Here is a 26,824-nt window from a genome sequence, read left to right as displayed (position 1 = left end):
ACTATATTTAAGCAAATTGTGCCAATTACAATTTCTTTTTATCTAGAACATTTTGGTATTAATTTTCTTCAAAAATAATAACAAAAGAATAATAATTGTTTTACTTAAATGCCATTTATCTGCTAGTATGCTAGATTTTTAATACCTGGGCTCTTCGAGATAATCAAATATATTCTATTTGGTCATATGCACATTTATTAACATAATGTGCTCTGTCATATTTGGAAGAAGTTTTTGTGGCCTTGCGGCAGAAGATTTCAAAATGTATCCAACAGTAAATGTGTACCTCAACTCTAGTTTATTTATTGAGTCCCTATTGTGTACCATAGAAAATTTTATAGAATACAAAATATAGAATTTTATAGGATATAAAATTTTATAAAAATTATTATAATCATTTCAACCTTTAAAATTATCGATACAACATAGTAACCAATATTGTCACATATTTGTACATACACATCGCATAATTTAGTCAAGGGTAGGTACTTAAATTAGACTTCTTTTCTTTAAAATACATTATTTCTACTGTGCGTGCTGGTACAGCCTGTAATCTAGGTGAATCAGGAGGCTGAGGTAGGAGAATGGCAAGTTTGAGACCAATTTGGGTAATTTAGCAAGCCCTTGTCTCAAAACAAAAATTAAAAATGGTTGGGATGTAGCTCAGTTGGTAAAGTGCATTGGGTTCAATCGCCAATACTTAAAAAAAGAAGTGTGTGTGTGTGTATTCACTCAAAATGTTCAAAATGAATTTTATGAGACTTCATTGTGTAAAATCAATGCAATGACATATCTTTGTTGTTGTTCAAAATTTCTTATAGTCTTTAAGTTTTTTTGGTATGAAAAAGTGGATCTGATTTATTAAATACAAGCATATTTCAATCATAACAAATATTCTTACTGAGGAAAATAATATTTTAAGTAAATTCATATCAAGATAACATGTATGACAGCCAGCTTCTCCAGGTTCTCGGAACGGAACTGGCCCGCTAGTGAGAGCCTTTCTGAACAGAGCAGGCTCCGAGTCCCGGAGCCGCTGCAGCGCAGTGTACTCCTGCAAAGAACCAGCGGAGAGCCTCGATCTGCAAGCAGCCTCAGAGATCAGGGCAGGGCAGCCGGAGACCTCTTCAGGCGGCTCTGCCCACTCCGGCTGCGGGCTCTCTTCACGGGGAGATCCAAGATGGCGGCCTAGAGGGAGACTGCACCCCCGGTCGCTCCAGAACCCAGGAGCTAAGAGGGGGAGGCATAGAGAGACTCGGACTGAAATAGAGCCACGGGTGAGTCTGCCCACTGGGTAAAGCTCAGCCCGGGTGACAGGCCCAGATAGAGGTGGCTTAGCGGAGCTGGGCAGGGCAGCTAGAGTCTTCCCAAGGTAGTCTTCCACACTCCGGCAGTGGGCTCTTCCCACACGGCCAGCTACACGGTGCAGGCCCACAGTGAGAGCATTTCCGCACAGAGCCAGTTCCAAAACGTGGAACCAGTAGGGGGCTAGGGGCAGTATTCTTCGAATGAGCTGCTTTATCAGATTCCTCCAAGACATCAGGCTACTGAAGGCTGGGAGGTGATACACTGGAAATCTACTGGGACACTATAAGCCAATAGTGGAAAACTGCAATATCTCAGGGTCCCACTGACAACTGACCATTATGAGAAAACAAGGGAAGAAAATGTCCCAAACAAACCTAGATACTACATCAATAAAACCCAATGACAGCACAGCAGAAGAAATGTCAGAAAGGGAGTTCAGAATGTACGTAATTAAAACGATCATGGAAGCTAATGAGGAGATGAAAGAGCAAATGCAGGCATTGAAGGAGGAGATGAAAGAGCAAATGCAGGCATTAAATGATCGCACCAATCAACAGTTAAAAGACCAAATACGGGAAGCAAGAGATCATTTCAATAAAGAGTTAGAGATACTGAAAAAAAACCAAACTGAAATCCTTGAAATGAAGGAAACAATAAACCAAGTTAAAAACTCCATAGAAAGCATAACCAATAGGATAGAACACCTGGAAGACAGAACCTCAGACATTGAAGACAAAATATTTAACCTTGAAAACAAGGTTGAACAAACAGAGAAGATGGTAAGAAATCATGAACAGAATCTCCAAGAACTATGGGATATCATGAAAAGGCCAAATTTGAGAATTATTGGGATTGAGGAAGGCTTAGAGAAACAAACCAAAGGAATGAACAATCTATTCAATGAAATAATAACAGAAAATTTCCCAAATCTGAAGAATGAAATGGAAAACCAAGTACAAGAGGCTTATAGAACTCCAAACATACAAAATTACAACAGACCCACACCAAGGCACATTATTATGAAAATACCTAACATACAAAATAAAGACAGAATTTTAAAGGCCGTGAGAGAAAAGAATCAAATTACATTCAGAGGAAAACCAATAAGAATATCAGCGGATTTTTCAATCCAGACCCTAAAAGCTAGAAGGGCCTGGAACAACATATACCAAGCCCTGAAAGAAAATGGATGCCAACCAAGAATCTTATACCCAGCAAAACTTACCTTCAAATTTGACGATGAAATAAGATCCTTCCATGATAAACAAAAGCTAAAGGAATTTACAAAAAGAAAGCCAGCATTACAGAACATTCTCAGCAAAATATTCCATGAGGAAGAGATGAAAAACAACGATGCAAATCAGCAACAGGAGGCGCTAGCCTAAAGGAATAGCCAAATAAAGGAGAAACCAAATCATGTCAAAAACAAATATGAGTCAATTGACTGGGAATACAAATCATATCACAATAATAACCCTGAATGTTAATGGCCTGAATTCATCAATCAAAAGACACAGACTGGCAGATTGGATTAAAAAGAAAAATCCAACAATATGCTGCCTGGAAGAGACTCATCTCATAGAAAGAGACACCCATAGACTAAAGGTGAAAGGATGGGGGAAAACATACCATGCACACGGACACAGCAAAAAAGCTGGAGTATCCATCCTCATCTCAGATAATGTGGACTTCAAACCAAAACTAGTCAGAAGGGATAAAGAAGGACATTACATGCTGCTTAAGGGAAGCATAAATCAGCAAGACATAACAATCATAAATATCTATGCCCCGAACATTGGCTCATCCACGTACGTCAAACAAATCCTTCTCAACTCCAGAAATCAAATAGACCACAACACAATAATACTAGGCGATTTTAACACACCTCTCTCACCACTGGATAGATCATCCAAACAAAAATTGAATAAAGAAACTATAGATCTCAACAACACAATCAGCAATTTAGACTTAATGGACATATATAGAATATACCATCCAACAAAGAATGAATACACTTTTTTCTCAGCAGCACATGGATCCTTCTCTAAAATAGACCATATTTTATGCCACAAAGCTACTGTTAGTAAATACAAGAAGATAGAGATACTACCTTGTACTCTATCAGATCATAATGGATTGAAATTAGAAATAAATGACAGAATAAAAAACAGAAACTTCTCCAATACCTGGAGACTAAATAATACACTATTATATGATGAATGGATAACAGAAGACATCAGGAGGGAAATAAAAAAATTCTTAGAAGTAAAAGAGAACAAAGACACATCATACCAAAATCTCTGGGACACTATGAAAGCAGTACTTAGAGGAAGATTTATTTCATGGGGTGCATTCAAAAAAAGAAGTAGAAATCAACAAATAAACGACTTAACACTACAGCTCAAAGCACTAGAAAAGGAAGAGCAGACCAATACCAAAAGTAGTAGAAGACAGGAAATAGTTAAAATCAGAGCTGAAATCAACGAAATCGAAACAAAAGAAACAATCGGAAAAATTAACAAAATAAATAGTTGGTTCTTTGAAAAAATAAATAAAATTGATAAACCCTTAGCCACACTAACAAAGAGAAAGAGGGAGAAAACTCAAATTACTAAAATTCGGAATGAACAAGGAAACATCACAACAGACACGAGTGAAATACAAAACATAATTAGAAGCTATTTCGAAAATCTATACTCCAACAAAACAGAAAACCTTGAAGACATCAACAAATTTCTAGAGACATATGAACTACCTAAACTGAACGAGGAGGACATACACAACTTAAATAAACCAATTTCAAGCAACGAAATAGAAGAGGTCATCAAAAGCCTACCAACAAAGAAAAGTCCAGGACCAGATGGGTTCTCAGCCGAGTTCTACAAAACCTTTAAAGAAGAGCTCATTCCAATACTCCTCAAACTGTTCCATGAAAAAGAAGAGGAGGGAACCCTACCAAACTCGTTCTATGAAGCCAATATCACCCTGATACCTAAACTAGACAGAGACACATCGAGGAAAGAAAATTTCAGACCAATATCCTTAATGAACATCGATGCAAAAATTCTCAACAAAATTTTAGCAAATCGCATACAAATATATATTAAAAAGATAGTGCACCATGATCAAGTGGGTTTTATCCCAGGGATGCAAGGTTGGTTCAACATTCGGAAATCAATAAATGTCATTCACCATATCAACAGACTTAAAGTTAAGAATCACATGATTATTTCAATAGATGCAGAAAAAGCATTCGGTAAAATACAGCATCCCTTCATGCTCAAAACACTAGAAAAAATTGGGGTAGTGGGAACATTCCTAAACATTATAAAGGCAATCTATGCTAAGCCCATGGCTAATATCATTCTAAATGGTGAAAAACTGAAAGCGTTCCCCCTAAAAACTGCAACAAGGCAGGGATGCCCTCTTTCACCGCTTCTATTCAACATCGTCCTTGAGACTCTAGCCAGAGCAATCAGACAAACCAAAGAAATTAAAGGGATACGAATAGGAAAAGAAGAACTCAAACTATCCCTGTTCGCTGATGACATGATTATATATTTAGAGGAACCTGGAAATTCCACCAGAAAACTTTTAGAACTCATAAGTGAATTCAGTAAAGTAGCAGGTTACAAGATCAATGCTCATAAATCCAATGCATTTTTATACATAAGTGATGAATCTTCAGAAAGAGAAATTAGGAAAACTACCCCATTCACAATAGCATCGAAAAAAATAAAATACTTGGGAATCAATCTCACAAAAGAGGTGAAAGACCTCTACAATGAGAACTACAGAACACTAAAGAAAGAAATTCAAGAAAACCTTAGAAGATGGAAAGATCTCCCATGTTCCTGGATTGGCAGAATTAATATCGTTAAAATGGCTATACTACCTAAAGTGCTATACAGATTCAATGCAATTCCAATTAAAATCCCAATGATGTACCTTGCAGAAATAGAGCAAGCAATTATGAAATTCATCTGGAAGAATAAAAAACCTAGAATAGCTAAAGCAATCCTCAGTAGCAAGAGCGAAGCAGGGGGTATTGCAATACCAGATCTTCAACTCTACTACAAAGCAATAGTAACAAAAACGGCATGGTATTGGTACCAAAATAGACAGGTAGATCAATGGTACAGAATAGAGGACATGGACACAAACCCAAATAAATACAATTTTCTCATACTAGACAAAGGTTCCAACAATATGCAATGGAGAAAAGATAGCCTCTTCAACAAATGGTGCTGGGAAAACTGGAAAACTATATGCATTAGAATGAAATTAAACCCCTATCTCTCACCCTACACAAAACTCAACTCAAAATGGATCAAGGACCTCGGAATCAGACCAGAGACCCTGCATCTTATAGAAGAAAAAGTAGGTCCAAATCTTCAACTTGTTGGCTTAGGATCAGATTTCCTTAACAGGACTCCCATAGCACAAGAAATAAAAGCAAGAATCAACAACTGGGATAGATTCAAACTAAAAAGCTTTCTCTCAGCAAAGGAAACTATCAGAAATGTGAAGAGAGAGCCTACAGAGTGGGAGAATATCTTTGCCAACCATACCTCAGATAGAGCGCTAATTTCCAGAATCTATAAAGAACTCAAAAAACTCTACACGAAGAACACAAATAATCCAATCAACAAATGGGCTAAGGAAATGAACAGACACTTCACAGAAGAAGATGTACAAGTAATCACCAGATATATGAAAAAATGTTCAACATCCCTAGTAATAAGGGAAATGCAAATCAAAACTACCCTAAGATTTCATCTCACCCCAATTAGAATGGCGATTATCAAGAACACAAGCAACAATAGGTGTTGGCGAGGATGTGGTGAAAAAGGAGCACTCATACATTGCTGGTGGGGTTGCAAATTAGTGCAGTCACTCTGGAAAGCAGTGTGGAGATTCCTCAGAAAGCTTGGAATGGAAACACCATTTGACCCAGCTATCCCACTCCTTGGCCTATACCCAAAGGACTTAAAATCAGCATACTACAGAGATACAGCCACATCAATGTTCATTGCTGCTCAATTCACCATAGCCAGATTGTGGAACCAACCTAGATGCCCTTCAGTTGATGAATGGATAAAGAAACTGTGGCATATTTATACAATGGAATATTACTCCGCAATGAAGAATGATAAAATTATGGCATTTGTAGGCAAATGGTCGAAATTGGAGAATATCATGCTAAGTAAGATATGCCAATCTCAAAAAACTAAAGGACGAATGATCTCGCTGATTAGCGGATGAGGACATATAATGGGGAGTGGGACGGGCTAGCATTAGGTTTAGGGTTAGGTTTAGAGTTAGGCTAAGGAGAGCGCTAAGAATGAAGGAAAGAAGGACTGTGTAGAGGGAAAAGAGGGGTGGGAGGGGTGGGAGGGGTGGGGGGGAGGGGAAAAATAAAATAAACATCATTACCCTATGTAAACATAAAAAAATAAAAAAAAAGATAACATGTATTGAAATGTCATTAAATTATTTTGAAACAGAAAATAATTAATCCAAAATAATAGCACACTGATTGTCTAATTGTTGTCATGGAGTGGGGAGGAACAGTACTAAGGAGAGAATGGAAGAATTTGCACGTATTAAGTACTACTTGACCTGTTGTAATATACAAGTTAATGTATAATATAGCTTATATCTACCTACATATATTTCTCCTGGTTTTTTTCTTATAGAGAAAATTTCAGTGTAATCCATTACTATTTTATTCATTCATTCTTTCATCCAAATCTATCAAATGCATTAAAAGTTTAAGTTGCAACAGGTTTAAGTCTAAAAATTTTATAGAACTATACTTTGAAGTAGGTAGTTTATTACATTCTGGAGGATTACACAAAAAGGTTCTTATGCTATATGTAATAGTGTCATGTATGTTTTTGAATGTATCTATTAAATTTCACTGGGAATACAACTAAAAAGGAACATGTAGAAAACTTAGAGTATAATAATCATCCATTTATCAAAATATTTTTTCATTTTTGTTTTATATATTTTATCTCTATATCTTTTACATATATATATACATATACATACATATATATATATATATATATATATATATATATCAGGATTTCTTATCTTAAAGCATTTACAAGCCTTGTATGTGAATATTGGTTTGTGTTGGGTACTGGATATAATAAAATGGTTAGCAGTTCAACAGTACTATCTAAATATTAAATGCCAACAGCAGTTCAACCCTCAGTTGGGACAAGCAAAATGTGGATAGACTGATTAATATTCTGTGAATAAAAAAGATGAACACCTCATATCTACCACTATCTCTATACATATTGTAAGTGCAAATATACGTGCATTTTTAAATATTCTAAATTGAAAAATCTCTTTACCTTATTTACTCTGGCCTTGCATAATGCAATCCCAGTTGATGATATCTGATTTTTTTTTTTAACTGTGCTGGTATCTTTACCCAGAATAGGCTTTATAAAATACCTGGATGGAGAAAAACCATCTCACACTGGTGCATGAGTTCATTCTGAAGGGCATCACGTCGTGCCCTGAGCTGCAGACTCCACTGTTTGGGCTGTTCCTCATCATCTACCTGATCACAGTGCTGGGCAACTTGGGCATGATCATCCTCACCAAGGTGGACCACAGCCTGCAAACACCCATGTACTTTTTTCTCAGAAACCTGGCTCTCACCGATCTTGGTTATTCTACAGCTGTGGGTCCCAAAATGTTGGTGAACTTTGTTGCAGAAAAAAATACAATTTCCTATTATTTGTGTGCTACCCAGCTGACTTTCTTTCTCTTCTTCATTGGAGGTGAACTGTTTATTCTGTCTGCCATGTCCTATGATCGCTATGTGGCCATCTGTAACCCTCTCCTCTACACTGTTGTCATGTCACAGAGGGTGTGTCAGGCCCTGGTGGCAATCCCTTATCTCTACTGCTCATTTGTGTCTCTTCTAGTCACCCTAAAGATTTTTAGTTTATCCTTCTGTGGCTACAATATCATCAATCTTTTCTACTGTGACTGTGTCCCCTTGATATCTTTGCTGTGTTCAGATACTCATGATGTTGAACTAATAATCATGACCTTTGCAGCTTTTGATTTGATGTCCTCTCTTCTCTTTGTCCTTGTGTCCTACCTGCTCATCCTCATAGCCATTCTCAGAATGAATTCAGCTGAGGGCAGGCGCAAGGCTTTCTCCACCTGCGGATCCCACTTGACAGTGGTCATAGTGTTCTATGGGACTTTGATATTTATGTACGTACAGCCCAAGTCCAGTCATTCCTCTGAAAATGATAAAGTATCTTCCATATTTTACACACTTGTCATCCCCATGCTGAATCCCTTGATCTATAGCTTGAGGAACAAAGACGTAAAACATGCCATACAAAGCACATGGAAAAAGATAAGCTATGTTATTTCTTAAAAGTTAAATATAAAAGGAGTTCTACAAACAAGGGATGCAGAATGTAGAGTAAGTACCAATGGGTTCAGCATGGAATAAAAGTAAAACTTCTAAAGGCTGAAAATACATTAGTGAACAAAGAAAGTCAAGTCTTTGTTTTCCTGGAGGGAGAGAGATGGATTTTAATCATAATAATGGAGTAAATTCTAGAGTGAATTAGAACAGGTTTTGGGTCTATCAAGCATAGATCAGGTAGCAGAGCAGCAGGTTGGAGAAGAGTAAGAATGATTTGTATTTGTATTTACAGAAGAGGATTTAAATAGTTGTATTTATTCTAAACAACTACAAATAACTTTCCAGTTCCCACGTCTGTTTTGTATGAATTCCTCTTTTTGTGTGAACACAATCTTTCCATTTTAGGTCATGCACTTCCAAAGGTATCAGGTAGCTCTCTGTACTGGGCTAATTTGAAGCATTCAGTCACATGAATGTGTTCAGATGCTCCTATTCTATGTGAGGATCTTAGACTCTTCTTTGTTTTCCTTAGTACCTTTTCTCTCACACATGAACTTGGGAGAGTCTATTAAATGTACATATTTGGTTATGTAGCACCTGATTCATTAAGTGCTGCCTCAAATTCTCTCTCATTCAGAATATGTATGTATTTGAGTGAAGAAACCAATTAAGATATATTTCTTAAGGTTTTCCATAGAAGTTTTTGGGAGTTGGAAGGATGTTTCCCCTTTTCATTGCTTGTTTTTGTTAATAGATAGTCAGTCGCTCTGCCTTATTCTCTAAATGAAAAGAACATCTCTAGTTTAAAAGGCATACTCTGTTTTTTAATTCCCATATAAGTTGCATCCTTAATGATGAAATGGATTTGTTTTGCCTCTTCCCTATAGCCAACATTCTTTATATTTGCCCCATATATCATCGTAACATTTTTTGTTAGAATCCATTCTTTGGCTATATGGAATTAATGTTTGGAATTGTGGGCAGTAACAAAGATAGTACCAGGGTTTGATATATGCTATAATTCTAGTGAGAGTATACTTTGATATGTAGTAATTGATGTACTTTTCTTCTCTCTGAACATACTTCATCCATGACACTCTAAAATCCTGTATTTGTTTTCATTATTTTTATTGTTAGATACACATTGCATTTATTTATATAATAGAAAGAATTTTTTTTTCTTGCCATGCCAATATGAGTAAATTTATTTATACAGCTGATCAATAGGAGTGGAATAATTAAGTAGCATTGTAAAATCACATGTATATTCTCACCCGGTAATAAATACTCCTAAATTGTTTACACAACTGATTTTATGTTTATTGTGACAATTTTATACCTTATGGTTCACTATATTTTTATTCATATATACACAAATATCTAAGAAAATACTGTAATTTTTTTGAAAGTGTATGTTGGACAGATGTAAAGTGAATACTTACATTGTTTTTCTGTGGGTACAAGATTATACAAAGTTTAAACAATATATTTAAAAATCATATATGTGTTTCACCAAATTAATTATTTTGAAAATTATAACTTTTATGATATAGAAAGGTAAACTGCTTTAAAATACAAACAAAAATATATGAATAAACATAATACCAAACCCTATAACTAAAATATGCCTTGATTGGATTTTCATAATGTGTCAAATGATAAACAAAAAACACAGAGCAATATGCTAACATTTAACAATTGATAACATAACACACCTTCATTTTAAAAATTAGTTTCTTTTTCATTAATGCATGAATTTATAAGTTATTTTAGAAGGGTTTAGATACTTTTCCGTACATCATGAAACACTTAAAAACTAGAATTTGTCATATTATTTTATGATTTGCTGAAATAATTTGAATCAGTAAATTTTCACATTTTGTAATACAGATTCAGAAACTTCAATTTAGTATAAGAAAAATACAAAAACTGTATGCACATCAGGATGTCTATGAAAACTACTCAAGGTGATAAGCAGTGGTGTACTGCAGCTGTCCATTTACAGAGTCACTGAGATGCACCACAGGAAAAATTTCATGTTGAAAATCGGCTGAAAATGGAAGTTTGTGTTAAAAATAAATATCTTCCTTGACTCAAAAATCAGTCCTCAGTGGCCATGATGAATCTGTGTCAAAGGGAAAAGGAATCACCACTCTAGAAATTCCAAAATCTAAAAAGACTTTATGTTTTCTGACATTCTGAGGACCACTTCCCTGATATCAAAGACAGACAAAGGTATCATTTGTCTGAAAATTCTAAATAAAATATTAGCTAATAAATCTAGCAGTAAGTACAATCAATAATACACCAAGTTATGTGTAAGCAAGGCATCTGTATTTGGTTCAATATTCAAAATTGCAACATTCACTATATAATGAAACTAAAAAGAAAAACACCTATGATATCACAATAAATATAAAAAAGGCAAATGCTGGAATATGCATTAATAACAAAAACACTGAGTAATATTAAAATGGAATGTCCTAATATATTATTCTCCCTTTTTTCTGTCTCTTCTTTGGTTCTTTAATTTTTATTACATTGCAAGACTCATTTCCTTGTCAAGGAGAGACTTTACTATTTTATTCCTGCAGGAAAATCCCTTAGAAAGCAGAATTCAAAGTTTATTACTCTAAATTGATATTGTTAAGTTCAAATAATCCCCAATATTATATACACACAGCCTCACATATTTCTACTGCAATATTTTTGCTTTGCTTTGGAAGGCTCTCTTCTCCACTGTTCATATGGTTCTTTCCTTAAGTGTCAACATTTAGTCATGGTCACTGTTTCACACTATCCCTGAATTTCTAAGCTTGCAAACAAGGACTGTCTGCATGTGTGTGCTGTGTGTGTGTGTGTGTGTGTGTGTGTGTATGTAGATGAGTGTGATTCAGCACAAACATGACACTTAAATGCAATTGAAAATCACAAAGATTGATAGATTTATGCATTAAATATTACAAAGTATGTACACTGAAAAGAATCCCAAATAAGGTAAAATAAATACACACCACAGACTAGAAAAAGAAATATAATTGTGCATCTACGGAATTACTAATTAAAATGTCTACAATCCATAGAAAAGCAAACAGAGTATATATAGAGAAATTAAAAATTTAGAAATATTTTCGGTTCTATGCTTGCACTTCAATAATATTCTGAACAAAATAAGTAAAAATTTATATCAACTGCTCTTACAGTTTCATAAAATTGGAACATACTTTAAACTGTAGAGCTGCCATGGAGGTATACAAGTTATAGTAATTTGGGGAAATAATCTACACATATTTAGTAAGTTTAAGTGTCCTAAAAAAAAAATTCAAAGACCAATTAGATCCAAATAAATTCACATGGAAACAAAAATATATCTGGTTGAAAAAATTTGTATAATGTGAGATTTAGAATTTTAAATACAAATTTAATCTGAAAAACTAGACTAGATATTTCTAATGATTATGCAAATATATCTTACAAAAGGCTACTTCCATACACATGATGAATTAGAAATAGGGTAAAAAAGACTTCTTATTAGGATCAGAACCAGGATTCAAAATTGATGAAAGAGTATAAATGAATTTTTATGAAGAATAATTTTATGATAAAAATAAATCAAAGATTAACTGAAGTAAAGAAGAAGTAAAAATATTCATTAAGAAATCCACCATGGTTTAATATAGAAAAAACCTGTAATTCTACCAGTAGCAATTTGCCAGGGCATTTAAGGTTAGTAGAATTCCCTTAGTAATTAAATCGTATTTTAAATGTTGGGGTGGTGGAACAAGATAGCCAGTGAGGATTACTGTCCAGTGCTTCCCTTCCTATAGTCACACTAATTGTAATGGATATTGAGTGAGCAAACCTACCATCACTAGCGCTAAGGAAGCCACCTGAGGGAACATGGAGTCTGGTTTTAGTATAATGAAAACAGAGTTATAGTGAATGGGGTAGTTTTCCTAATTTCTCTTTCTGAAGATTCATCGCTTATGTATAAAAATGCCTTAGATTTATGTGCATCGATCTTATTCGAAAAATATAAAATACTTGGGAATCAATCTCACAAAAGAGGTGAAAGACCTCTACAATGAGAACTACAGAACACTAAAGAAAGAAATTAAAGAAAACCTTAGAAGATGGAAATATCTCCCATGTTCTTGGATAGGAAGAATTAATATTGTCAAAATGGCCATACTACCAAAAGTGCTATACAGATTCAATGCAATTCCAATTAAAATCCCAATGATGTACCTTACAGAAATAGAGCAAGCAATTATGAAATTCATCTGGAAGAATAAAAAACCCAGAATAGCTAAAGCAATCCTTGGCAGAAAGAGTGAAGCAGGGGGTATCGCAATACCAGATCTTCAACTCTACTACAAAGCAATAGTAACAAAAATGGCATGGTATTGGTACCAAAATAGACAGGTAGATCAATGGTACAGAATAGAGGACACGGATACAAACCCAAATAAATACAATTTTCTCATACTAGACAAAGGGGTCAAAAACATACAATGGAGAAAAGATAGCCTCTTCAACAAATGGTGCTGGGAGAATTGGAAATCCATATGCAACAGAATGAAACTAAACCCATATCTCTCACCATGCACGAAACTAAACTCAAAATGGATTAAGGATCTCGGAATCAGACCAGAGACCTTGCATCTTATAGAAGAAAAAGTAGGCCCAGAGCTTCAACATGTTGGCTTAGGACCAGACTTCCTCAACAGGACTCCCATAGCACAAGAAATAAAAGCAAGAATTAATAACTGGGATAGATTCAAACTAAAAAGCTTTCTCTCAGCAAAGGAAACTATCAGCAATGCAAAGAAAGAGCCTACAGAGTGGGAGAAAATCTTTGCCAATGATACTTTAGATAGAGCACTAATCTCCAGAATCTATAAAGAACTCAAAAACCTCTACACCAAGAATGCAAATAATCCAATCGACAAATGGGCTAAGGAAATAGACACTTCACAGAAGAAGATGTACAAGCAATCAACAAACATATGGAAAAATGTTCAACATCTCTAGTAATAAGAGAAATGCAAATCAAAACCACCCTAAGATTCCATCTCACCCCAATTAGAATGGCGATGATCAAGAATACAAGCAACAACAGGTGTTGAAAGGATGTGGGGAGAAAGGTACACTCATACATTGCTGGTGGGGCTGCAAATTAGTGCAGCCACTCTGGAAAGCAGTGTGGAGACTCCTTAGAAAACTTGGAATGGAACCACCATTTGACCCAGCTATCCCACTCCTTGGCCTATACCCAAAGGACTTAAAATCAGCATATTACAGAGATACAGCCACATCAATGTTCATAGCTGCTCAGTTCACAATAGCCAGATTGTGGAACCAACCTAGATGTCCTTCAATTGATGAATGGATAAAGAAACTGTGGTATATATATACAATGGAATATTACTCAGCCATAAAGAAAGATAAAATTATGGCATTTGCACGCAAATGGATGGAACTGGAGAATATCATGCTAAGTGAGATAAGCCAATCTCAAAAAACCAAAAGACGAATGATATCGCTAATAAGTGGATGATGACACATAATGGGGGGTGGGAGGCGTTAGTGTTAGAGTTAGGGTTAGGGTTAGGAATAGGGTTAGTGGGACAAGAATGGAGGGGGGAACGACTGTATGGAGGGAAGGGAGGGGTGGGTGACGTGGGGGGGAAGGGAAAATAATAACAGAATGAATCAAACAACATTACCCTATGTAAATTTATGATTACACAAATGGTATGCCTTTACGCCATGTACAAAAAGAGAAACAACATGTATCCCATTTGTTTACAATAAAAAAAAAAAAACAGAGTTAAAGAAGGCAGCAAAGAAAGGGTGGTCTTCTCCCAACTCCCCTAAAACTGCAGTGTGGAGAGAGCTACCTCCCATATGGGAGAGAAAAGGGGAATTAAATCAAGGCCTTATGCATGAACCCAGCATCAAGCCTTGCCATGTTGGACCCCAGTCCTAGGCAGAGCACTTTGACCTCTACCTACTGGAACAGCGTTATCCAGTCTGCAAAGCGACTCCTTCCATCATCCTCCATGAACCTTTCCCAGCAATGTAGGAAACAAGATTCTACCCACGTAGAATCTCAGAATAAATACCACCAGAAGACTTTGTTGTAGAGCTCAGTACCTGGCACACTGCAGAGAGAACCAGCAAGAGCCAGAAACAAATGGCCCTATATGTAGGCCAAGAGCACAAAGATGAAATTTAAGAATAGCACTGACATCAGGTAGAGACCTACATGCTTGTGAGGCAAATTTAAGTTTTGCCAGACTTAGAGTGGGTCAGGCACACAGCAAACAAGGCTGTCTGGACTGTGATTGTCAACTGTGACCCAGCTTAGCACCAATCTTAATGGACAATGGACTTTTTCACCATCTGTCTTCTTTTTTTTTTTTTTTTCACCATCTGTCTTCTAATCCTGCTGTGTTAGTCACCTTTTCAACACTGTGACCCAAGGACCTGGAAATAACAACTTAGAGGAGGAAAAGTATTTGGGGCTCATAGTTTCAGAGGTCTCAGTCCATGGATGACTGACTCCATAGCTTTGGGCCCAAGGTGAGACAGAACATCAGGATGGAAGAACATGGTAGAGGAAAGCAGCTCAGACATGGTAAGCAGGAAACAGAGAGTTCTGTTCACCAGGGAAAAAATATAAACCCAATGGCATACCCCTAGTTACATATCTCCTCCATACCTTATCTGCATACAGTTACCACCAGTTAATCCATATTAGTGGATTAATTCACTGATAGGTTATATTCTCATAATGCACTCAATTCACTTCTGAAGAATCTTGCATTGTCTCATACATGAGATTTTTGGGGACATCACATATCCAAACCTTAACAAACATGCACTGGAGAAGAAAAATCTTTTCAATAAACCATGCTCAGAACATTGTTCAATCACATGCAGAACACTGAAACTAGCCCTCTATCTCTCAACAGCTATGAAAATCAACTCAAAATGAATAAATAACATAAATCAAGGACCCAAAAACCATGAAAGTTCCAGAAGACAGAAAGAAAATTCTTCAGAATATTGAAATGGAAAAGAATTTTTTGGAGATTTGAAGAGCACAAATTGAAAATATAAATAGTCAAATTAGATTACACTGAACTAAAACCTCCTGCTCTCAGGGAAAAACATCATCAAGACCCAACACAAAGAATGGAAGAAAATATTTGCCATGTATATACTAAACAAAGGTCAATGTCCCAAAGACATAGGATACTCCAAATAAAACTTAAAAACCAAAATAGCCCCCAAAATATAATAGACAATAGACCTAAATCAACATTTATCAAAAGAAGATACACAAATGAAGATCAGATGGCAGAAAAAAATGGTAGACATCAGGAAGCACATGGGGGAAAGGGAAACTTGCACTCTGTTGGTGGGAATGTCAATTAGCACACCCATTATGGAAAACCATGGAGGTTCCTCAAAAAGTTAGTGATCCCTCTACCACATGATCCAGCAATCATATGGCTAGGTTGGTATTCAAAAAGCTGAAATTAGTATTTGGGCAACAACACACCTGTGCTCCTGTGTTCACGGCACCATTACTTACAGCAGTCACCAAGGGAGGCAGCCTAAGCATCCATCCCCGGTGAATGTGCAGAAAAAAACGTGCATATGCACAATGGATGGTGTTTAACCTCAAAAGGAATGAAATCCTGGCCTCTCTGACAACTTGAATAAAACTTAGGTTGTTTGAAATAAACCTGGCACATAAAGTCGAGTGCCACATTTTTTCACACATGTGCGGCATGTCAAAAAGTTATTCTTATAAAAGTTTAGAGTAGACTGGTGGTTACCAGTGGCCAGGAGGAAGGGTAGGTGTGAGCTCTGAGGAAATACTGATCTCTGTGTGCTAAATTACAATTAGATAAGCTGAAGAATTTTTGTTGTGCTATTTTATAGTAGGGATGGTGTAGGTAGCAATTTACTGTAGGTTTCAAAAACCAGAAGAAAGAATTTTGAATATTTTCACTTCATAGAAATGATGTGTTAAAGAGGATGAACTTTTTTCAACTGATTTAAACATTACCCAATCATATGCATATAGAAACATCACCTAGTGCTTCATTATTTTGTATTATTTTATGTGTGAGTTAAGATGAATTTAACTTTAATAAAATTGTTTAAAAACTTGTGGGTCTGGCAAAAAGGAGACATTTTGAGTACTGGAATTCAATATATGTACCACAAATAATCTCACACATATATGGTTTATTGACTTCCAAAATGATTTTGAAAAAGATCAAAGCTACAGGAATCAAATTTTCTGATTGCAAATAAGTTACAAAGCTGCAGTAACTAAGAATTTTGGAAATGGCTTAAAGACAGAAGTATACTAAAGCAACAAAATGGAGTGTCCAGAAGCAACACCATCTTATATGGTCAACTGATTTTCAAATGGGTGCAGAGAACACATAATGGAGAAAGAATGGTCAGTTAAATCAGAACTGGAGGTTGGCTATAATTTAAAAGGATATAACTCCAAAGTCAAGCAAAAGAAACAAAATCATACAAGTATCACCACATGTAACTTAAAATCCTCTGCAAAGCAAAGGATAATGATCAGCAAAGTGAAAGGCAAGGTACAAAACAGGAGAAAATCTTCAGGAATATATATCTAAAATGGAACTAATATTGAAGTACTTTCGATAGTAAAGAACAATTTAATTTATAAATAGACTGAGGACTTTATTATGAAAAGAAGTAAACAGCAAAAGCTCATTCCTGCAGCACATGTTCAATAGGATCGCTATAATTTCTCTCATCTTTTGTGAACTTAGAACTTCATCAAAAAACAAAAACATAAGATATTTTGTTTTCCAAGTACTATTTATTTGGATTAATAGAAGTAGATTTATACTAATTTTAGAAGTTGATCCTATAATATTCAATCTCTAACATTCATACTTATTTACTCTTTATAACACTGAATCCTTTGAAGGTTTGTTAATAATTGATGCACTTATTATTATGAAGGACCCATTTAGTTACCTCTCCCCCTTCTTCACTTCCTTCTGTTCCTCCTTAACTCTTTTCCATTTCTATGTATTTTTCTACTATGCATATTTCTTAAAACAGGATTTATGGCAAAGGTAGCTTTGTTTCTTTTCTACTTTGAATTAGCTTGATTTCTATATTCATATCTGGCATGTATTAAAACAGTTCCTTTTAAAGATAACTGTGTTGTGCTTAATGTAAGATTCAGACTCTTAATAATTTCAAAGCAGAAAACGAGACTGTGTTTAAAACAGATCTCTTGAATTTTTTATTTAGTATAATCAAGATTTCATCTCTATTTTTGAGCATCTCCTCTTTCCTCCAAACTCTTAGCCCTTGGTAATCACCATTCCAATACTAATTCCATAAGTTTGATTATTTTCCATATTTAATGTAAGGGAGAGCATGGGGATTTGTCTTTCTGTGAGTCAATTTTTTCATACAGCACAACAATGTTCACCAGTTTCATCCACGTGCATAGTGCAGGTTATCATTCTTAAGGGTAATTAATATTCCACATTGTGTTTATGCCACATTTTACAAATTTATTAATCTAGAAATAGTATTAAATGTTTCCCCATATCTCATCTATTTCAAATTATGCTACAAAAAACAAGAGGGTACAGGCATTTATTTGAGATCCTAATTTCAAATCTGCACAAAACTCAAAAGAGAGTTTGCTACATCCTGTCATAAATAAATAAATATTGAATACAAATAGTCCCTGACAATTCATGGACAAACTCCAGGCCTTTCATTAAGTTCTCAAATGCTTTAGGGATAATCTAATAGTTGCTTGGTATCTCCTGAGGGAGAGTCTCAAATGATGAAAAAAATCCATAAATCGTCCTCAATAATGCAATGTTAGGAACACATGAGAGAATCAAGAGGGAAGCTTCAGTGCAGGTAACAAAGATGGAAGGTTTTGTATGTGTTAGCAGGAGCTACTGAAGTAGATACATTTTGCTGTGACATTGTAATCTTTTGCAAGTGACCATTTCTCTTTCAGTTTCTGAGTTTTCTTCAGCTCCTTAATAGCTCAGTAGCAATAGAACCTCTTTCTGTTTCCTTCATTTTTTTGGAATATTGACACCTGAGAAGTTAAAAGCTCATAAGTGTGTACACAAGGTGTGGGCTTATAAAATAATTTAATTGTGCATACATTCAATTTAATATGTAAAAGCAAAAAAAAAAAAAACAAAACCTGAGGATGATATGTAAATTAAAAGACCACAAAATGGCAAAAAATTGAAACAACAGAGATTAATAACCACATTTTTATTTCCTCCCAAATATTTAGGCATTTAGTGGCTCTAGGCTCTCTTATGACCCTAAGATAATTTAATATTTAAAATTATGTAATTAAATACATGTGATTTATTCCAGATCTCTTACTAAGAGATTGGAGTTACTGCCTCACATTGAGATATAAAAAGCATTTTTTCAATATCAGGAGACCTGGTTTTATAAAAAGAGCAAAATTTTCCACATTTTGCAGTGAGATCTTACTAATTTTTTCTCAGAGCATAAGATTAAAAGGAAAATTGAGTATTTGGTAAAGATGAGTAAACTGTGAAAAGCAGTTTGGTTCTTTTCATGGAACCTCAAAACTGTTGAACATAAAACATTCTTTATTTTTCACTTTTTATTGACAATTACAGGTATACACATGTATGGACATAAAATGGCATTATGACTTTTCAATATAATGTGAAATGATTCAACTAAGCTAATAATGATACTTTTCTTTATCTTATAAGATTATTAATTAATATTGATTTTATTCATGTTGTGTTGTAGTATTTCATGATTGCTAACCAAACCAAAACAGAAAAAATAAATTACATGGTTCAATCTATTTCCTATTCTTTTATTGAAGGTTTTTCTCTAACAAAATGAGGGAGTTTATTATTTTAATTAAGGGTAAGATATCAGCAGCCACAACTATATAAGAAATATTATATTTGAGCTAAGTGTAAATTACATGTAGACAGTTTTATTTAGACCATTGTAAAATTGTTAGTTTGTATTTCTTGTAAAAAGTGCCTGTCACTAAAATTTGCACTGCACAGTTGGTCATTTCCCTTTCCCTTCTTTATGAAGGAAAAAAATGCTTCTTCACAGATTTTACATCAGTCTAAGGATGTACCTGCCAAACACCTGCTATTATGCCACCCCTTGTAATTTCTGGGTTATTAGAAAAGTTTAGATACATTTTATTTTGTGATGCACACATACACCCGTAAGTGTGATACATTATATTGGAAGAAATTATTTCAGTTTAAATGTATAGAGCACTATAAAACACATCCAAATATCTTTATTTCATCTTTATTATAGTTTATTTTGTATACATGGTGTTATATGCCACAAAAAATTGTACAATATAGAACATTTTAAAATTTATTTTAAAAATATTTGAACATTTTTTCTTTAAAGTATCTAAATGAGATTATATGTCCTCATTGTACAACATCAATGAAATATCTCTTTCTCCACATTTGTTCACATTTTCCTAATATTCCCTTATGTTATAGCACAATAAAGTGAATCTAATTTGTTACACACAAGTAAGCATATTTCATTTAAAATAAAAATACCACAGGATGAATAATATGTTGTTAATTTCTATTATGATAGTATACGTTAATTTATTTTTATAATAGTTGTTTTGATTAGAAGATAATTAATCCAAAACAATTGCACATTGTCTATTCATACATCTTTCTAGTATCAACCAGCTGAGTTAATAGGTGGACCTCTTCCACCATTTATTTCAAGAAAATTATTCAGTAACTTTTAATGTAGGGAGTTGTATACAATCTTATAATTTCTCTTTAGGAATCCTTCCTGTGTAACTGTAGTGCATTATCTGATATTGTTTCATGCAATTTTAAATGTGACTGTGTAATTAAGTACATGAAAATAAAAACTTAAAAACAAAATAACCTATAATTGTACTTTTATCTAATACCAAAAAAATTAACAAAATTTAAATTATTTTCCTACTTGCTTTACATATCTATCTATATACATCTGTACATCTCTCTATGCATCAGGGTTTCTCATCCTTGGAAGAAGGGAAGTGATGCAAATATTGTTTGGGCTGCACATCGAAGAAAGTTGAATGTTTAGCAACTTATCTGGCCTCTAATTAGTAAATGTCAGTGGCAATTGACTTCCAGGTTGGGACAACCCAAATATGATTAAACAATGAATAGGATTCTATTGTGAGTAAAATCACCATAGATTAGAACTATTGATAATTTATTTCTATGTATTTGTACATGTACCTATGCATATGAATTCAAGTTTACTACTTTGGAAAGCCTGAATATATCTTAGGTATACCAGCCTTCCATAATAAAAGTTTCTCAAGTAATAATATTTGCAATCCATTGATTGCACTGATGCTGTATCTGAAACAGGTTGTTTAATAAACTTGGATGGAGAAACACAATCTCACAGTGGTGCATGACTTCATTCTGAAGGGCATCACGTCGTGCCCTGAGCTGCAGGCTCCACTGTTTGGGCTGTTCCTCATCGTCTACCTGGTTTCAGTGCTGGGCAACCTGGGCATGATCATTCTCACCAAGGTGGACTCCAGGCTACAAACACCCATGTACTTTTTTCTTAGAAACCTTGCTTTCACTGATTTTGGATATTCTACATCTGTGGGCCCCAAAATGTTGGTCAATTTTGTTGCGGATCAAAATACAATTTCCTTTTATTTTTGTGCTACGCAGCTGGCTTTCTTTCTCTTCTTCATTGGAAGTGAACTTTTTATTCTGTCTGCAATGGCCTACGATCGCTATGTGGCCATCTGTAACCCTCTCCTCTACACTGTCGTCATGTCGAACAGGTTATGTCAGTTGCTAGTGGCAATCCCCTATCTCTATTGTACATTTATGTCACTGACAGTCACTATAAAGATTTTTAGTTTATCCTTCTGTGGCTACAATGTCATTAATCATTTCTACTGTGACTGTATGCCTTTGTTATCTTTGCTATGTTCAGATACTCATGATGTTGAACTAATAATTATGAGCTTTGCAGCTTTTGATCTGCTTTCCTCTCTTCTGATCGTCCTGGTGTCCTACCTGCTCATCCTCATAGCCATTCTCAGGATGAAGTCAGCTGAGGGCAGGCTCAAGGCTTTCTCCACCTGCGGATCCCACTTGACTGTGGTCACTGTGTTCTATGGGACTTTGATATTTATGCATGTGCAGCCCAAGTCCAGTCACTCCTTGGACACTGATAAAGTGGCTTCCATATTTTACACTCTGATCATCCAAATGTTGAATCCCTTGATCTACAGTTTGAGGAATAAAGACGTAAAGTATGCTCTACAAAACACATGGAAAAGGATATGCAGTGTCATCTCTTAAAGGGCATAGAATATGAATTGCATGAATATGGTTTGACTGTGAAACAGGTCTGTCTTCCCATGTTTATCATGTTCGGCAAACAACATATATTTAAAAAATTACCTTTATTGTAGTCAACAGTAAAATTTCTAAACGCTTGAAGTACATTAGTGAGCAGAACAGCAAGATCTGCTTTTCTGAATGGGGAAAGATGAATTGAAAAAATATTGAATAAACTGTATGATAAAGTAGAATGAATTTAGGGTTTATAGTCTACACAGGGAGTTGTCAGAGTTTGATGCTGTACTGAAATGAGAAAAACTATTACGTGTGGAAAAAGTTTTTTTTTTTTTTTTTTTTGTTTTTTTTTATACTCACAACTCTTGTAATAAACTTCCAGTGACAGTGCATGTGTTTGTGTGTTTCTCTTTTTGTGCAAGCATAACCTTTCTGCTCTAGGTTTCATACAGATCTATGGGTTGTGTTAAAATCAAACTGCATGTGTCATCAGTTGCTCACTGTAGCACAGTGATTTAAATGACTGAGTCAGATGCCAGAACTCAGCGGCCCTCTTCTACCTGGGGCTCCAGGCTCTAGTTTTTCCTCATCAGTGGCCTTTCTTTCATGTACGAGCTCAAAAGAGCCTATTTACCTAACCTAATTTACCATTCAGAAAATCAGAGGTTCAGTGCTGCTAATACAATTCCATCTAATCTAGTCCTTTATAGACACTGATGAATATATATTTAAGAGATGATATTGTTTTTACTATAAGCTTCTAACACTTTCATTTTTCTTTTAAATTTTTCTCCCTATATTTGTCTAATAAATGGTTAATTGTCCACACCTTTCCAAAAGAACAGAATAATTTTTGTCTAAAACTCAGCCTATATTTTACGTTTTCTTGCCCATGTCTCATGTTGTATGATGAAGCAAGTCTCTTGCTCCTCCTTCAGTGACTGCTTTCCCTAGTATTTGGTCCCAAAGAGAGTGTCTGGTCTTTTCATTAGTTTTCGTTCTTTGCATAGATTTGATAACAGGACTTGAAAGAATCAAATAGAGACAAGCCATGACTTGAGCTGATCTGTGTTTGTAGGGAGAGTGTACTGTGGCTGTGTCAACACAAACACTTTTCTTGTTGCTTTGGCACATTTCATGTAAAACCCTCCCCCAACTTATTCATGTTTTCTTTATTATTTTTTTTCATTTAACATTCATGGAATTTTATTTGCATCATATATAGATTGATCTGTTTCCTCTTTACACTCTCAAGTAAATATTTATCTATGTATCTAAACATATGTATAAAAATAATTAATTGGAAAAGTAAAAGCATACAAATATTTTTCATGTGGATATAAACATTACTACAGAGTGCACATGTTTTATTTTTTGTTCCCTGTGAAAGCATAATATACCTAGTTGTTAGCTATGCATTTACTCATATATGCATATATAAAGTTTGGGGATTGGCTAGATGTTTTAAGTTGGACAGAGGTCAGATAAAATGTTAATATGGTTTGGTAAAGAACACAAGATTGTAATAGCTTAAAAAATAATTTTTTAATTAAATTTATTAGCTTTTTTATGTTATACCAAATTAACTTCGTGGAAAAAATTAGACTTTCATAATAGATGAAGGTAAGAGTTTCTAATATTTAAATTTAAAAATATCAATAAACATAACTCAATAAAGAACTTCTAAAACCACAAAATAATGGGCTAATATTTAATATTTGACAACATGTTTTCATTTTCACAGTGGCTTTCTTTTACATCTTTATATGGATTTAAAAAATGTTATTTCAGGAAATTTTTCATGGAATATAAAAAAAGAATCTGACTTATGATTTTATTATTTGAGAAAATAATTTGTGTGGATATAGTTTCATATTTTATGGAGTGACTTCAAAACACATTTAGAAAAAGAAAAAAATTCAACGAAATCTTGGTGATGCTCAGAGTGTTTATAAAAAGCATTTTGCGGGGCTAGGATATAGCTCAGTTGGAAGAGTGCTTGCCTCACAAGCACAAGGCCCTGGGTTCAATCCCCAGCACCACACAAAAAAAAAAAAAAAAAAAAAAAAAGAAAAAGAAAAAAATAGAAAAGAAAAAGCTTTCTGTGGTTGCCAGTGATGTAAGTAGTGTGATTTTCCACTTGCACTGGAATGAGGAAAAAATTGTGGTAAGTAGGATGTCAATCATGAAAACTGTGTTTAAAAAACTCACCTTTTTTGCCCCAAATCACTGTTGAACTGGAGAATTCTAATACATATTTAGAGAAAAAAGAGCAAACATTATCTGGAAATTCTTCCAGAAATGTAAAGATAAGCTGTACTTTCTAACATTTTTTGTGAAAAGTCCCTGATATTAAAGGTATTGTAGGTGTAAAACTCTAAACTGAAGGTTAACTGCTGAATACAGAGCACTATGCATAATTTTATATCATATCTTAATATGATAAAAAAAATCACATGAAACTCCTGTAATACAGTTTAATTGTCTCAACATTCAAAAACACAATGCCATTCACCATACCCAGCAACTAAAAAAGAAAGCATGTAATGACATCTCATTTAATTCCAATTCTCCTCCATTTTTTATTAATAACTTTCATTATGATTATAAATGTAGTCATTTTTTTTCTCAAGCGCAGACTTCATTCTTTAATTCCACAGAAAAATCTCTTCAGAAGACAGAATTCCATCAAATGATATTTCTCTAAGTTTAGATTTTTAGAAGTTTATATAATACCTCAAATTTATATAAGAAGATTATCTTTTCCCCATCACAATCCTACCATTATTTCTCTGTTTTTAATTCACAGGCTGTCTTCACCGCTAATCACATTTCCTTATTCAAATATCAAAAGTTACACATTAGCTGTGTATTTCTTAGGGTTGCAAACAAGGACTGTCCCTGTGCATGTGTGTGTGCTTGTGTTTATATGTGTGTCTATGCAGATGTGTGTTGGTGAATGTGTGGGTATGACTCAGCATTGGAATGTCTCTTATTGAGCACAATGGTGCATGCCTGGTGATTTGGGAGGTTGAGGCAGAAGGATCGCACGTTCGAAGCCAGCCTCAGCAAAAGAGAGACTCTAAGTAACACAGTGATACTCTGTCTCTAAATAAAATACAAAAGAGGGCTCAATGGTTGAGTATCCCTGAGTTCAATCTCTGGTACCTCACTCCCACCCCCTCAGGAAAAAATGAAAATCACAAAGTTTGATACATTTAGTTGTTAATGTTTCTAATGTCCACACAATGAAAATAATCATAAATAAAATAGAAAAGCCACAGACTGCAGAAAATAGATGCAAATGTGGACATACACAATTAATTGGCAGGTCTAAAATCCATAGAACAAAGAAAAAATTATATATACAGAAAATTATAATGCTTTGATAATATGAAAAAGATGAATGAAAATTTGTATAAAGTACTATTAGAAGCTCATTACTGACAAAAGTTTAAAAGTACATGGCTACCAAATAACAGTAATGAGATGTAGTAAAGGCAACATTCCCACTCAATCACTGAGTCTAAGAGTCGTCCTCTCTTTGGGAAACATATCAAAAAAAAAAATCTAATAAGTTTAGATATACCGCAAAATCAAAGAACAATTTTTGTTTATGGAGGAGTTAACATGGATTCGTCCAAAACATACCTAAGTAAAAAAATAATTGCCAAATAAAACTTTCACCATTTAAAATATTAATTTAATGTATCTGCAAAACTACACAGCATATTGCTCTTGAGAACATACATATACGTTACCAATGGCTACATCCACGTGAATGAAAAACTATTAGATAGGGCTTACTTCTGGTAAAGGAGGTGAGTCGTTAGTATCAAGACAAGGATTAAAAAGAAAGAGGAAGAGTGCATAAAGACTCGATAATAAAAATATACATTTTTACATTTTTATTAGTTATATTTATACATAATAATAGTGTGGGGTTCATTTTCACATATCCATTAATGCATGTAACAATTTGCCTCATTTCAAGATCCAGTTCCTCTTCCCCTTCTTTCTTCCTATCCCTTAATCCCCTTTCTCTACTCTGCTGGACTTCCTTCCACTTATTTATTTTTTAAATTAGTACATTATAATCATACAGAAAAGTGGGATTCTTTGCGATATATTCACACATGCATATAGCATCATTTGGTGGATTTCATTCTATGTTTTTTTTCATTTTTCCTCCTCCTCAATTCCCTTCCTCTGCACTACTGAATTTCCTCATGTTTACTTATTTATTGTTTTTTAAATTGGTGCTCTATAGTTAAACAAAAATTGGAATTCATTGTGATATATTCATGTATGCACATAACATAACTTGGTCAATTTTATTCTGTAATTCCTCTACTTTCTCACCCCCCCCTCTCTTATTTCCCTTACTTTAATTCACTGTTCTCCTTTCTATTTTCATGAAATTTCCCTCCCCCTACCAATTCATTATTTCTCTCTAGCTTTTGCAAATAAGAGAAAATTATTGACCCTGTACTTTCTGAGTCTGGTTTATTTCATTTAGCATGAAAAATGATTAAAGTTTCAAGTAAATCAATTTTAACTAATTTAAATAAGTGAAGTCATTTTTTCTTATATAATATTCATTATAAAACAGTATGACTTAATACAAGAAAATATGTGGCTCTATTGTGAATACTTTACAGAG

The 26,824-nt window shown here is 34.4% G+C and overlaps 2 protein-coding genes across 2 annotated transcripts; both read left to right on the top strand.

Moving 5' to 3' along the window:
- The first annotated feature begins 7,786 nt into the window (after window positions 1-7,786).
- Window positions 7,787-8,728, top strand: LOC124960267 (olfactory receptor 8K3-like). The gene has a single exon (XM_047518975.1). It carries the CDS (start codon window positions 7,787-7,789, stop codon window positions 8,726-8,728), a length of 942 nt encoding a protein of 313 aa, XP_047374931.1.
- Window positions 8,729-21,222: 12,494 nt separating this feature from the next.
- Window positions 21,223-22,164, top strand: LOC124959728 (olfactory receptor 8K3-like). Its single transcript, XM_047518066.1, has one exon. It carries the CDS (start codon window positions 21,223-21,225, stop codon window positions 22,162-22,164), a length of 942 nt encoding a protein of 313 aa, XP_047374022.1.
- Window positions 22,165-26,824: the final 4,660 nt, after the last annotated feature.

Source organism: Sciurus carolinensis, chromosome 11 (genome assembly GCF_902686445.1).
Source record: "Sciurus carolinensis chromosome 11, mSciCar1.2, whole genome shotgun sequence".
NCBI lineage: Eukaryota > Metazoa > Chordata > Mammalia > Rodentia > Sciuridae > Sciurus > Sciurus carolinensis.
Note: the sequence above shows the minus strand (reverse complement) of the source record. Positions and strands in the feature narration are given on the sequence as shown.